The sequence below is a fragment of the Elephas maximus genome, chromosome X, assembly GCF_024166365.1.
Source record: "Elephas maximus indicus isolate mEleMax1 chromosome X, mEleMax1 primary haplotype, whole genome shotgun sequence".
In the NCBI taxonomy this organism is placed as follows: domain Eukaryota; kingdom Metazoa; phylum Chordata; class Mammalia; order Proboscidea; family Elephantidae; genus Elephas; species Elephas maximus.
Window position 1 is genome coordinate 160,264,325 of NC_064846.1, and position 15,975 is coordinate 160,280,299.

The 15,975-nt window shown below is 42.6% G+C and overlaps 1 protein-coding gene across 1 annotated transcript in view; it reads left to right on the forward strand.

The window, feature by feature from the left end:
- The window catches only part of LOC126068877 (uncharacterized), a gene marked incomplete at its 5' end in the record, with an annotated part of 146,714 nt that extends 132,004 nt beyond the window's left edge, over nucleotides 1-14,710 (forward strand). The window contains 3 exons of the mRNA XM_049871563.1: nucleotides 7,109-8,692; nucleotides 12,933-13,130; nucleotides 14,253-14,710. Of these exons, the coding sequence (XP_049727520.1) occupies nucleotides 7,109-7,495 (387 nt within the window). The remainder of the gene's footprint in view (nucleotides 1-7,108; nucleotides 8,693-12,932; nucleotides 13,131-14,252) is intronic.
- Nucleotides 14,711-15,975: the final 1,265 nt, after the last annotated feature.

Here is a 15,975-nt window from a genome sequence, read left to right on the forward strand (position 1 = left end):
ACAGAAATGAATAAGACCAACAAAAATCTGTACCCTCGTGGTGCTCCTATTCTAATGGGGAGAAGAAATACAGGCAGGAAATGCTGATCCAGAACAAACCCATTGCCGTCGAGTTGATTCCGACAGTTGTCCACTAAAAATCTGTTTCCCCCTTCTTCCTTGGAAAACAGATGTTCAGCTAAACTACATTTCCCTGACTCCCTTATAGTTAGGTGTGGTCATGTGACTAAGTTTTCACTAATGAAACGTGAGCAGAAGTGACTTACGCTACTTCTCAGATAGGGCTTTTGGACATTGGTTGTGCTTCCTCTATGTTCTCTTCTCCTTGCCAGCTAGAACTAGGACCTGGTGACAACCTAGCTTCAACCACGTAGATGCAGATAATGCCCTAGGAGGAGGCAAAGCAACACAATGGAAAGACCCTAGGTCTCTGGGTGACTGAAACAGAAATACCCCACTAACCTAGGCTGTTCACTTCTGTATCCTTCAAGCCATGGTATTCTGAGGTTTCTTTGTTATAGCCATTTGGCAATACTCTACCTAATATAATAAACAGATGAGGTATGATGTCAGATGATATAAGTGCTGTGGAGAAAAATAAAAGAGTGATAAGAATAGAGATTACCAAGATGGGACAGGAGTGTGTCTTAGGCTGGGTTCTCTAGAGAAGCAAAACCACTAAAGGGGATAAGTATATAAAGAGAGATTTGTATCAAGGAAATGGCTCATGCAGTTGTAGAGTCTTGAACGTCCCAATTCTGTGAGTCAAGACAGAGGCATCTCCTGATTCATGGACCACATGGACTGGTGAACCCAAGATCGGCACATCAGAGAGCAGAGCTCTTGCTCACAGGCTGCGAAGATGGGTGAATCCCAAAATCAGCAGGCAAGACCACAGGTAAGCTGCCAACTCAGGTCTCAAGGCCAGACGAACAGGAGCCAGCTGCAGGATACAGAACAAGCAAAAGCCCTCGAGCCTTGCTAGAATGTCCACTTATATTCAATGCAGGCCACACACCCAAGGAAACTCCCTTTCAACTGACTGGCTACTCACAGCAGATCTCATCATGAAGGTGATCACGTTATATCAAATCTCATCACATCATATGACTGCCAAACCACTGAGAATCATGGCCCAGCCAAGTTGACACAACCTCAACCATCACAGAGTGCTTACAATTTTGATTATGGCAGTTGAGGAAGGTCCCACTGAGATGCCATTTGAGAAAAGGTGTGAAGGAGCTGAGGGAATTGACTCGATGGCAATGGGTTTGGGTTTTCGGGGGTATCATTTTCCATAAATATTTTAACTATCTGAAGCAAGGTTTTAAAGTGGGTTGTTTGCTTTTGGGGATCTCTTTTGGGTTTGGATCATGTCACTTGACTGCTTTCATGAACCCTGTAGAATAGTGTCTCTCCATTTTTTCTCCTGGTGATTCTATAGCGTAAAATGCCAGTGAAATGTGCGAACCTGAGGCCGTACATTTATTGTTATTTTTAATAAAAAGGATTATTACTAAATGAAACGATGGTTTAATCTTTAAATTCTCAGCATAATTTTTGTCAGCTATTTACTTCTCAAGTATAATAATGAGATTTCTGAAATGCAGGCTATGAAATAATCATGATAACTGTTTTCATAATAAGCACGAACTTAAACAATTTCTCAATAGTTTATCGTCAAAAGACAATGACAACAGAACAGTGAAGGTTCCTTTAAAAAAGCTGCAGCATTTTTGTTTGTTGAAATTGGGTTTGGTTAAAAGTCTACCAATAGACCATTAAGTAATCATAGTTAGTGGCCTCTTTCATTGTAACAGTTGCTTCAACTCAGTGTAAACACAGAATGACTCATGAAATCGCCTTGTTTGGGCAACCTCAAGAAACTCGAGTAGTCTCTTCAGGAATAACAATGCCGTGAGAGTATCTTGTTTTCTCTTACAATGTAGAATTATTTCATTTTGTATTATTAACATGTTTGCAATCTGGATGGGCACCACAATTATTCTTGAGTAACTAGATTTGTGAGGAAATCTGAGATGTCTTACTGATCTAAACCAAGTGAACAGTTTGGAACTTTTTTCTATTGGTGCTTTGTTCTCTGTTTCTCGCCCCTTTTTATCTTTGTTTACCTGGAGGTGTCAACTCAAGAGGTCTATGGACGGTCCACATTTTCAGTGAATTTAAGTACTATTTTCACCCCGCTTTGAGCCAAAAAATGGCATTCACTAAGATGACCAGCTGTTTCCTCTCTGTATTGGAAATGAAGCAATTTAAAGAGCCAAGGAACTCTTCTAATAGGTCCCAACGAATTGCATAAGTAGAAACACTTTTTGTCTTTTCCCTGCATCCTTTTCGTAGTGGTGATACGAAAACAAGATCTTTGCCATCAGTTTTGTAAGGCAGGATATCAGTTTGCTTTCTAGCTGCCAACAACAGAAAACCTAACTGGAAACAACTTAAATCAGTGCTTCTCAAACTTGAAGGTGCCTAGGAATCAACTAAGGAACCCTGGTGGCGCAGGGGTTGAGCTCTCAGCTGCTAATTGAAAGGTCGGCAGTTCAAGCCCACCAGCCACTCTTCAGGAGAAAGATGTAGCAGTCTGCTTCCGTAAAGATCTACAGCCTTAGAAACCCTATGGGCCAGTTCTACTCCGTCCTAAAGGGTCAAGATGAGTTGGAATCAACTCGACAACAATGGGTTTGGTTTTGATTTTTCTTAGGAATCACCTGGGGATCCTGTTAATGTATACATTCTGATTCAGTAGGTGTGGGGCAGGCCAAGGTTCTGCATGTCTAACAAGCCCCTGCTGATGTTGATGCTGATGCAGATGCTGCTGGTAACTGTACCACACCTGAGTAGCAGGGTTTTAAGCAGTAAGGACCTTTATTACCTCATGTAACAAGGCCAGAGGACGGAAGTTCTAGGATTTGTTCATTCAGCAGTTTGATTGTATCACGAAGAACCCAGGTTCTTTCCTTCTTTCTGCTCTGCAATCCTCAGCATGTTAGCGTTGATCCTCAGGCTTGTTCCCTTATGGTTGCAAGATGGCTACAGCAGGTCCTGCTATCACCTGTTCACCCCACCATAAACAGAGGCAGAAAGACTCTCTATGTATCTCTCTTTGAGTAAAGAAAACCCTTTCCCAGGACTGAACAACCCCATCATGGAAGACTTTCCCTCATGTCCCATTAGCCAGCATTGTGTGTCACAAGTTCATTCCCAAACCCATCACCAGCAAGAAGAATTTCTCTGATTGCCTTTGACAATTAAGATTCATCCCACAGGGCTGGAGAGTGTCCTGAGCTTTCTGGAAACACACGGCTATCCAATCCCTGAACAAAATAAGGGTTCTGTACAGCTGCTAACCAAAAGGTCAGCAGTTTGAATCTACCAGTCACTCCTTAGAAACTCTATGGGGCAGTTCTACTTTGTCCTATAGGGCCACTATGAGTTGGAATCAATTCAACGGCAATGGGGTTTGTTTCTGGGGTTTTTTTGTTAGGAAGAAAGGAGGTAACAGGGCCATTGGGTAGGCAGCCAACAGTATCTGCCATAGGCAATGTTCAGGACTGGGCTTCTAATCTACACGGACACTGTGGTTTTTAAAAAAGCATTCAAATCTCATTACAACAAATGCCATTGCAATGAAAAATTCTCTATGACAGTATGACTAATCTTCAGCCAATGGATAACACATTCTAAACAATATTCAGTGGAATCAGTAAGGTGAACTCCAGTGAAACTAATGAAGTCAATTGTTTTTTTCAGCATGTTAGTCCTCTATTTTGGTGGCCTCCCATCAACCCAATCCCCAAACTCAAGGATCTAGTGTCTACATGTGGCATTTCCTGTCTTCCCAGGGGCTGCTTTTCAACTGTGTACACTCCTCCAGGCCCAGTTTCAACCTCTGGTCAGCAGGACAGAGAAGAGCCACACCCCTCGGGGCACTAATGATTGTCAACATTATAATGGCTTCCAATGGGTTCCTCTTCTACATTTCCAAGGCAATGTCTATATTTTAACATGGGCCTTTAACCACATAATCCATAGTTTTGAGGATGGGCCTGGTTCATGATGGAGGGTAGCCTAGAAGGATTTGCAGATAGTCATTTTCACATTTGAAAAGGAGGCTATGTGTAAAAATCAAAGATTACTGACTTCTAGATTTCAGAATCTCAGATTTAAAAGGACTCAAACATACCAACAATTATGAAGATGGCACAGGGCTGGGCGAAGTTTCGCTCTGTTATTCATAAGGTCGTCATGAGTCAGAGCAACTCAATGGCAGCAACAACAACAACAAGGAGAGAAAAGCACAAGCTGTGAGTTTACAGACACTCAGAGCCTGGTGAACTTCCTGTAATGCCGGCTTTGGGGTCCATGCTGGTAGCCAATGGCCTAGCTGTTTGTCTAGTGGGCTCGGCATAGCTGTGAATCTTTAGCAAAAACCAGAGTCTCTTTTCTTTTTCTTTGTTTACTTTTGTTCTAATTCAAGTATTTTGAGGTCTTATAAATTCAGCTGCATATTTTCTGCCAAGTAGGTATGAAACTGTGTCTATTACGAAAAATAAGAAAGTGTCAGTGGTGAGCCTTTAATGCAGTGCTTCTGAATTCTGGCTGCGCGTTAGAAATCACCTGAGGCGGTTTTAAAAATTCTCGTGTTCAGGCCTCACCCCAGACCAATGACATCAGAATCTCTGGGGGTGGGGCCCAGGCATCAGGATTTTTTTTTTTTTAAAGCTCCCAGGTGATTCTAATGTGCAGCCTGGGGTGAGACTCACATTAATGGAATCCTCTAATAGGTCCCCCCCAGGTGTGAAAATGGTTTGCCCTGGACAACTAATCCAAGGGTTGGCAGCTCAAATTCACCCAACAGGGCCATGGAAGAAAGGCGTGGTGATCTGCTTCTTGGAGAAACCCCTAAGGAACAGGTCTACTCTGTAATACATGCGGTTGCCATGAGTGGGACTCTACGACAATGGGTTTTGTTTTTGTTTTTGTGTTTTTAACAGGTAGATTGGCTCCTCAAACACCCCACTGAGGGTTGCCAAAGCTAAAAAGTACTGATAAGAATGCTAACAAGGCTCCTTAGGCTGTGTATATCCTACAATATTGCAAATATAACTATGCCAGCCCCATTTTCTTTTTTGCATGATGTGTAATGAACTTGGAAGTGGTCCCAACCAGTGAATGCTCTTTGAGGCTCTGGTAATTCTGCTCTTCCCTCCCCTTCCACTTTCTGGACGTGGATTTGGGTTTCTTTTCTCAAGTGACCTGGGTGGTAAATGGATCATCCCAAGAGCATGAGGCAATTCTGTTCATGGTGTTCCTTGCTGCTCTTTTTCTAGGAAATCCAACTGTGTTCTAAGAAGATGATGACATTCACCTCTGCCCCCAAGCAAGTCACTGAAAAGCTGAGCTAAGGCCACAGCTTCTCCAAAACAGTTTTGTAATGATTCCGATGCATAAAGTAAATAACTTCTGAGTCCCAAGGACTCTTATAAAAGGATCAGTGGTCAAGCTGCTTGACTAACATAATTCACTTCAAGTGAAGGCAAATTTATATTAGAACAATGCCTCATTTATCTGAATTCTCAGGGAATTAAGAAATTCACATCCTGTAGTTTTCCTAAAAACTGAAGCTAGTTCCTTTGGGTGCCCAAATCTTTCATTTTAATTCTAAAAAAAAAAAAAACTATTTAAAGTATGCATTTTTAAAAAATAATATTTTACTATGTTTTCAGTGAGGGTTTACACTACAGTTTAGGTTTCCATTCAACAGTTTCTACACAGATTGTTCAGTGACATTGGTTATATTCTTCACAATGCATGAACATTCTCAATATTTCTGTTCTGGTTGTTCCATTTCCATCAATCTAGTTTCCCTGTGTAAAGTGTGTTTTTAATAGAGAATATCAAAAGTGATTTTGTCAGCCTCTTGTGCCAAGCTGCCAGTGGGATATCATCTCCAACCTCCAACTCACCATGACTCCACCTGAGAGCATCTTGTCCCTTCCCAGCTTGGAACAAGGCCCACCTGCATGCACTCTCTTCTGTCCTAGGTGGAGGCGCCCCCAACCACAGGTCCTCAGAAAGCCAGCCTCCTCGGCTCCATCTCCTTCAGGCCCACCTCGGTCAATCCTCGAGTCCCACCAATTTTGCCACAGTGTGGTTCCCAGGCCAGCATCACCACCTGGGAACTTGGTAGAAATGAAAATTCTTGCGCCCTGCCCCGGACCCACTAAATCAGAAACTCTAGGGTGGGGCCCAGCAATTGTGTTTTAACAAGCCCTCCAGGCGATTTTGATTCAGGATAAAGTTTGAGAATCACCGGTTTAAGAAACAAAGTCCAGAGCATAAACATGCGGCTTGGTGACACACGCTCGGAGGCCATTTTAGTTGTTGCTGTTTATTTCGAAGTTTAGGGCCATGTGTTCCAGGGGGCTGTGGCTGCTGGGACTCTGCCCTCTGAACCCTCATGGACATTTGTTACAGTTTTTCTGCAAAGGAAATACTTAAATATACTGATTCCATGGAGAGGGAAAACATGAATAAAAACATTAGTTTCTCAAAGTGGAGGGAGGATACTGAGTGGATGAAGGGCTAGTTTTAGACTTATTTTTTAACGATTCTAATCATGGAGCCCCCGACTTCCACGGACCTTTAAAAAATGTTGGTTAGCCTTTCCAAAGAACCGACAAGATGGCGAATGTAGAGCAACAGAAGAGGCGAACTGTAAAAGAAAATGCCCTTCTCTCCACCCCATTTAAGCTTAACTCTTAACCCTTTGCAGAAATTAAAAACTGGGGATAAAGACAATTCTGGGAAAAGTTTAAATAATTAGATAAGCCATAGCTAGCCTACAGAATGCAGACACCCAAACATAATAAACCAATCCAAGCCACCTTCTGCCGATTACGTGAATGACAACCAATCATTTTAAATGTCCCTTCTGAGAACTCCCTAACACTTTGTACTGTATATAAATTGATCAAAATTGTAATGCGACAGCTCATCTCTTCGGAGGGGTGCTCCTTGCTCAAGAAGTTTTTTCCCCACCCAATATTTAACTCTGACTTATTGATTACATTTTTTCTTTTGCCAGGACCTTCTGCAAGTTCACTCACCACAGTGGCATCAACTTGACCAGCTGCTAGGCATGTCCTACCAGCAGCTGACGCAGCTGTGCAGTACACGGCGTCAGCTGCAGAACCGGAAGCGGCTGTCCCGGAAGCCGAGCTCGCTGAGGAAGCAGCAGCGCAAGACCAAGAAAGAGGCACTGCCCACTAAGAAGCCAAAGGTGAAGATACACCTGCGCAGCCTGCTCATCCTGCCTGATGTGGTGGGCAGCATGGTGGGCATCTACAATGGCAACGCCTTCAACCAGGTGGAGATCAACCGTGAGATGATCAGTCATTACCTGGGCAAGTTCATCACCTACAAGGCCAGCATCGGCACCACCCACTCCTCCAGCTTCATCCCCCTCAAGTAGCCCTGTGACCTGTAAAGCCTCTGATGCCTGTGGCCGGCACATCCAAAAAAAAAAAAAAAGTTTGTCAGAGGGTTAATTGAATGGAAGACTATGAAAGGAAAAAATTGCTGCCAAAAAGACGTAGTGGCCAGGTATCATTGTGCTGGCCCAACTATGGTTTTGGAATGGAAGGTTTTCTAAGGCAGAGAAGGTGCCACAGAGACTGAGCTGGAGGAGAAGAAAGAAGCTGTTCCTTCTTCCCCTTCCTTGGAGAGTTTGGGTGCTGTATCTTATTTCAAGCTCTGGAATAACTTCAAAATGTTATTTATTTTCACTGAAGAATATTTTAAATCCACAAGATTTTCACTGGCCAATTTTTTCAGAAGCGGACTATCATGCCTTTCTTCCTAGTCTTTCTTAGTCTGGAAGCTCTGCTGAAACCTGTCCACCATAGGTGACCCTGCTGGTGCTTGAAATACCGGTGTCATAGCTTCCAGCATCACCACAACAAGCAAGCCACCGTAGTACAACAAACTGACAGACGCCTGAGGATAAGCAACATCATGAGAAATGGAGAAAAGACTGAAATCAATGTCCATGGAAACAGCAGTCAAAAAATCAAACAAAGTATTGCACTGGGCAAATCTGCTGCAAAAGACTTCTTTAAAGTGTTAAAAAGCAAAGATGTCACTTCGAGGACTAAGGTGAGCCTGACCCAAGCCATAGTATATTCAGTCGCCTCGTATGCATGCAAAAGCTGGAGAATGAATAAGGAAGACTGGAGAATTGACCGCTTTGAATTATCATGTTGGCAAAGAATATTGCATATACCAAGGACTGACAGAAGAATGAACAAATCTGTCTTGGAAGAGGTATACTCAGAATGCTGCTTAGAAGCAAGGATGGTGAGACTACATCTTACATACTTTGGACATGTTATCAGGAGGGACCAGTCACTGGAGAAGGATATCATGCTTGGTAAAGTAGAGGGTCAGCGAAAAAGAGGAAGACTCTCAACAAGATGGATTGACACAGTGGCTGCAAAATGGGCTCAAGCAGAACAACGATTGTGAGGATGATACAGGACCGGGAAGTGTTTCATTCTGTTGATCATAGGCTCACTATGAGTAGGAACCGACTTGACAGCACCTAACGATAACAACGACGTTTTAAGTTAAAACCGTAGTACATATACACAGTAACATGTGTTAACAGATGGTAAGGATATGCAATGAAAGAGCAGAACTGGCCCATAGGGTTTCCAAGGAGTGGCTGGTGGATTTGAACTGCTGACCTTTTTGGTTAGCAGCTGAATTTTTTTTTTTTAATAATTTTTATTGTGCTTTAAGTGAAAGTTTACAAATCAAATCAGTCTGTCACATGTAAACTTATATACACCTTACTCCATACTCCCACTTACTCTCCCCTTAATGAGTCAGCCCGCTCCCTCCTTCCAGTCTCTCCTTTCATGTCAGTTTTGCCAGTTTCTAACCCTCTCTACCCTCCCATCTCCCCTCCAGACAGGAGATGCCAACACAGTCTCAAGTGTCCACCTGATACAAGTAGCTCACTCCTCATCAGCATCTCTCTCCAACCCATTGTCCAGCCCTTTCCATGTCTGATGAGTTGTCTTCGGGAATGGTTCCTGTCCTGGGCCAACAGAAGGTTTGGGGACCATGACCACCGGGATTCTTCTCGTCTCAGTCAGATCATTAAGTCTGGTCTTTTTATGAGAATTTGGGGGCTGCATCCCACTGATCTCCTGCTCCCTCAGGGGTTCTCTGTTGTGCTCCCTGTCAGGGCAGTCATTGGTTGTGGCCGGGCACCATCTAGTTCTTCTGGTCTCAGGATGATGTAAGTCTCTGGTTCATGTGGCCCTTTCTGTCTCTTGGGCTCATAGTTATCCTGTGACCTTGGTGATCTTCATTCTCCTTTGATCCAGGTGGGTTGAGGCCAATTGATGCATCTTAGATGGCCGTTTGTTAGCATTTAAGACCCCAGACACCACACTTCAAAGTGGGGTGCAGAATGTTTTCATAATAGAATTATTTTGTCAATTGACTTAGAAGTCCCCTTAAGCCCTAGTCCCCAAACCCCTGCCCTTGCTCCGCTGACCTTCGAAGCATCCAGTTTATCCAGGAAAGTTCTTTGCTTTTGGTCCAGTCCAGTTGAGTTGACCTTCCGTGTATTGTGTATTGTCCTTCCCTTCACCTAAAGTAGTTCTTATCTACTAACTAATCAGTAAATAACCCTCTCCCACCCTCCCTCCCCCCCCATAACCACGAAAGAATGTGTTCTTCTCAGTTTATACTATTTCTCAAGAACTTATAATAGTGGTCTTATACAATATTTGTCCTTTTGCATCTGACTAATTTCACTCAGCATAATGCCTTCCAAGTTCCTCCATGTTATGAAATGTTTCACAGATTCGTCACTGTTCTTTATCGATGCTTAGTATTCCATTGTGTGAATATACCATAATTTATTTAACCATTCCTCTATTGATGGACACCTTGGTTGCTTCCAGCTTTTTGCTATTGTAAACAGTGCTGCAATAAACATGGGTGTGCATATATCTGTTCATGTAAAGGCTCTTATTTCTCTAGGGTATATTCCGAGGAGTGGGATTTCTGGGTTGTATGGTAGTTCTAACTTTTTAAGAAAATGCCAGATAGATTTCCAAAGTGGTTGTACCATTTGACATTCCCACCAGCAGTGTATAAGAGTTCCAATCTCTCCGCAGCCTCTCCAACATTTATTATTTTGTGTTTTTTGGATTAATGCCAGCCTTGTTGGAGTGAGATGGAATCTCATCGTAGTTTTAATTTGCATTTCTCTAATGGCTAATGATCGAGAGCATTTTCTCATGTATCTGTTAGCCGCCTGAATATCTTCTTTAGTGAAGTGCGTGTTCATATCCTTTGCCCACTTTTTGACTGGGTCGTTGGTCTTTTTGTGGTTGAGTTTTAACAGAATCATATAAATTTTAGAGATCAGGCGCTGGTCGGAGATGTCATAGCTGAAAATTTTTTCCCAGTCTGTAGGTGGTCTTTTTACTCTTTTGGTGAAGTCTTTAGATGAGCATAGGTGTTTGATTTTTAGGAGCTCCCAGTTATCTGGTTTCTCTTCGTCATTTTTGGTAATGGTTTGTATTCTGTTTATGCCTTCTATTAGGGCTCCTAACGTTGTCCCTATTTTTTCTTCCATGATCTTTATCGTTTTAGTCTTTATGTTTAGGTCTTTGATCCACTTGGAGTTAGTTTTTGTGCATGGTGTGAGGTATGGGTCCTGTTTCATTTTTTTGCAAATGGATATCCAGTTATGCCAGCACCATTTGTTGAAAAGACTATCTGACACTGGGCCTTTGTCAAATATCAGAGCAGCTGAATTCTTAACCACTGTGCTAGCAGGGTTCCCTCTTCTATCTTAGACTCCCTAAACTTCTTCCTCAAATTATCCTTCCAGAAAAATTCTATGCATATACAAGCATGCATAAGTTCACATAGCTCACTTTTTACACAAAAAGCACCTTGCTTTTTCCCCCCTCTTATTATGTCTCAGATACCCTGGTGGCGTAGTGGTTAAGTGCTACGGCTGCTAATCAAAGGGTCGGCAGTTTGAATCTGCCAGGTGCTCCTTGGAAACTCTATAGGGCAGTTCTAATTTGTCCTATAGGGTCTTTATGAGTCGGAATCAACTCGACGGCACTGGGTTTGGTTTATTATGTCTCAGATACCCTGGTGGCGTAGTGGTTAAGAGCTACAGCTGCTAACCAAAAGGTTGGCAGTTCAAATCTACCAGGTGCTCCATGGAAACCATATGGGGTAGTTCTACTCAGTCCTATAGGGTTGCTATGAGTCAGAATCAACTCGACAGCAACGGGTTTGTTTTGGGGTTTGGTATTATGTCTAGATTTTTCCAGATTTCTTGAAGGCCTTATTTGGAAAAAGGATATGCCTTAGAATTTCATACCATTTTTTTAAAAGATGGGCAGAACATCTTATAATTACTCGCTCTCAAAGGCACATGTTATGAACATGGCCCTGGGTTACTTATGCCAGATGAATGGGGATTCGTCATTCATTCCTTTATTCAACAAATATTTATTGAGTGCCTACTATGTGTCAAACACTGGGGATATATCAGCGAACAAAATTTCATGGAGTTTAGATTCTAGCAGAGGCCCCAATCTAAAGTATTCTGTATGCTCTAAACAACGCTTCTCAAACCTTAATGTGCATATGAATCACCCAGATACTGTTAAATTGCACATTCTGACTCGGTAGGTCTGGGAGAGGACCCTGAGATCCTACATTTCTAGCAATCTCCCTGGTATTGCCAACACTGCCCACCCATGGACAGTACTTTGAGTAGCAAGACAAAGCCTTCCCCAATAATAATAAGGTACTTTTTGAAACCTTTCCTAAGTGGCCTGTCACTAAACAAACAAAAACCAAGCCCACTGCCATTGAGTTGATTCTGACTCATAGTGACCTCATAGGGATTCCAAGGCTGTAAATCTTTACAGAAGCCAACTCCCACATCTTGCTTCTGAAGAGCAGCTGGTGTGTTTAAACTGCCAACCTTTTGGTTAGCAGCCAAGCGCTTTAACCACTGCATCCCAGGGCTCCCTGACCTGTCAATAGCTTTACAAAAATAAGGAGAAATTCCTCCCACTGATTTACCATTCCAGGTAACAGGCTGGGGACTTTGCAGGTCATCTCTGCAAGCTCAGCAAGTCACATCAACTGCCTGGGATGTCAGTTTTCAGCGATCAGCCAGGAAGCCCTTCCATTCCTGGGTGCTGAGTGGGGGCTTGCCTTGGGCCCACCGCTTAGGGGTGCTACTCCCCAGTTACTGGCACTACGGGCTGCCACCAGCTGGTGCTCCCAAGCCTGTTAGAGCTGGAAGATGCCCTAAAGATCATTGATAAGAACTGGCTTCCAGCACTTTTTGACAGATAAAAGGGTTGAGGTACAGATAAGGCAAGTATCTGACCGAGCTCACACAGCCCGTGAGGGCAGAGCTGGGTCCTGGATCTAGGACCCCATTTCTGAACACAGTGGTTCTCAACCTTGCCTGCACGTTATAATAGCCCAGGGAGCTTTTAAAATGTACATATGTCCAGGCCCCACTCCAAACCAATTAAATCAGAACATCTCAGAGGCAGGGCTCTGGCATTGAATTTTTTTCAAAAAGGCTTCCAAGGTGCAAGTCCAAAAGCCATGGTTCTCACACTTGAGTGTGCATCAGAATCACCTGGAAGGCTGCTTAAAACAGCCAGCTGGGCCGCAACCCCAGACTTTCTGATTCAGTTGATTTTGCATTTTGTTGTTGTGTTTTAGGAGAAAGTTTACAGAGCAAATGAGTTTCTCATTAAACAGTTAATACACAAATTATTTTTTGACATTGGTTGCCAACCCGGTGATGTGTCAACACTTCCCCTTCTCCACCCCAGGTTCCTTGTTTGCATTTGTAGTTTTGCATTTTTATCAAGTTCCTGAGTGATGCTGCTGCTGCTGCTGCTGCTGTTCTGTCCTGAAGGCTATCCCTGTGGTCAGCTCACTTTCCCAGTTCCAAAGGCAAAGGCCTGCAGTTGCCTGCACTTTCGGTGCCCACCCCTCTGGCTGTACACTCTCCTTGACTTCTTTCTCTTGTAAGTCCGACCTCAGTGCTCACTTGTTGCAGATTTTAACCTGATTTTCTTCATTAAAAAACAAAACATTAGTATCTGATTGAAGGGGAGAAACTCATATTTGCTTCAGCCCGTTCCCTTCCTTCTTTAAAGTGGAAAAAGAATAACCTTGCTTATTGTGAACGCAGTGCATCATTTTTGAAGACTTTCACCAAAAAATCCCCACATTTTCCTGAGTTCCATGTAGATGAATCAGAACATGATAATTTCATTTTCCTGAAAATACCAACTTGATTCCAAACTAATGACTAGGTTCTAGATTATACCCACCCCAAACACTTGAAAGCTCTTGATGTTTGCCAAACCAAATACAAAGGCAAGGCGACCTGACCATGTCTCTTCAGCTGATGCACTTTCCAAATCCAATAAATGGCAGATGTGTGTGAAGAACCTTCCCCAGCTGCAATTTGAACTGGGAATGCAACAGCCAGAGCTTTAGCCACAGGAGCTAAGAATGGAGGTGCGGCCAGGGGAGAAGCAAAGAATAGGAGCGATTAACCAGAAGACCATGTCCATAGCAGGGGGTGGGGTGGGGTGGGATTGGCCACTCTTCTGAAGAGGTGGGCTGAGTTCAGGCCGCTGGCAGCTCACAGGTGGAGCTGGGGTTGGGATTTGTGGCTGCAGTGGAGAAATGCCCTCAAGCGTCAGGAAGGGCCTTGGCAATAGTGACTGGGACACACACCAGTGGAAGAGCCCTTACGCCATCTTTGGTGCAACAGCAGAACCTCCAGCCGTTGCCTCAGCAGCACGTATAGGCAGAATGTTCTGTCTGCATGGACTGCAGGCTGAGGAGATGTCCTAGGAGCCAGACCCCAGTTCAGATCTCAGCCCTACCACTTATCATCTGCAAACTTGGACATGTTTCTACTTTTCTCATCCTCAAAATGGGCATAATATTTTATAAATTCATTGTAAGGGTTAAACATAATGTATAAGTAGCACACAGTACAATGCCTCAATAAATGGTAATATTTAGTATTTTGTAACCTTGAAATCAAATGTTGATTGGGATGGGGGTGTGCCAGATTGCTAAAATATCATTTTTACAGTTTTTTTTTTGTTTTTTTTTCTCCCATAATTCAGGCAGTCTTCTTGCCTCTGAAGAACATACAGTGGAAAGAATGGAAACCAGAAATCTGAAGACTTGGATTCTAGTTCCAGCTCTGACTCCAGCACACCATGTGACCTTGGCAAATCAGTTCCTTTGGTTTTCTCACCTGTAAAATGGGGAAACTGTGCCACATGACCTCTAAGGCCCCCCATGCCTATATTACACAGGTATCTGTGAGGCCATTTTGAGCTCATTTTTTGGTATCCACCATTCCTGAAGCAGCCTTTCCATATTTAGTTGATAAGAATCACCTTGGACGTTTTTAAACATGCAGATTTCTAGGGCCTGCTCTTCAAATTGTGCTATCCAAAATGGTAGCCACTTGCCACATGTGCCTATTGAGCACTTAAATGTGGCTAGTCCAAATTGAGATGTGCCATTAAGTATAAAACTACACACACAACTTTAAGACTTAGTATGAAATATAAAGAATGTAAAATATCTCATTAATAACTTTTTTTATTGATCACATGTTGAAATGACAATATTTGGGCTGTATAAGTAAAATATGCTATTTGTATTTTAAATTATAAAATATATTCTTAAACTTAATAAAATAAAATACATTTAAAATGCACATTTAAATAAAATATGTTATGAAAATTAAATACATATATTATTAGCTAAATAATATAAAATATGTTATTAAAATTAATTTTGCCCATTTCTCTTCACTTTTTTTTAATGTGACCACTAGAAAATTTAAAATCGCATATGTGGCTCACATATTTCTATCAGATAGTGCTGGCCTAGAGGTAAGAATTCAGGATGTACCCTAATCTGGACATAATCTGTCATTTTAACACATGTACCAGGTGATAGTTCGGTTCAGCCTTGTTTGGGCAACACTCTTTTAGTGAAGCAAAAGAAATCTCACAGCTTTAGGCAACCCTTGTAACTTTTGTTAAGAACACATAGGCCTTGGATGAAGGAATGATTTTGGAATAGAATCAGTCTGGGGAAGCCTCGCTTTTTTCCCACTTTGTTTCTAAGAACTCTGCTAGTGACCTGGTCTTAGCATGGGAATTACTATACATAGTTTTTGAAAATGGAAGAGAGTCAGACTGAAGAGGTTAGAAAAAGGAGGCTTTCTACCTTCTCCTATGGTCTTACTGCTGCTCACTGCTATAACCAACTTTCTTCAGGCCAACAGAAATGTTGTCTTTGGGTCCGTATCTGGTTAAAGCTAGGTGGCAGCAACAGCATAATATGGCAAGGCAAGAAGCCAGAGTCAGGAGATTATGAAATGATACCTCACATCTCGAGACTTCACCTACAAGTTCTTGTTAGCTTTGACTCACTGCCTAGAAGTTTGACCCCTGAGCAGATGAATTAAAGAAACAAAAGCAATGAAACGCTCAAATCCTTTTGGCTAGTCTAAAGAGAAAGGATATAGGATTTGGATCATATCCTCCTGAATATATGTGGTTTTGAAACACAACTGTTCATTTTGGGGTAAATACGTGGATGGAATGAATACTTTTATCTCTACTACCCTTCTTCCACTGAACCACTGGTTGCCATTGAGTCAATTCCAATTCATGGTGATCCCATGCGTTACAAAGCAGAACTGCTCCATAGGGTTTACTTGGATATAATCTTCACGGAAGCAGATCACCAGGCCTTTCTTCCATAGCACTGCTGGGTGGGTTCAAACTGCCAACCTTCCAATTAGCAGCTGAGTGCAAACTGTTT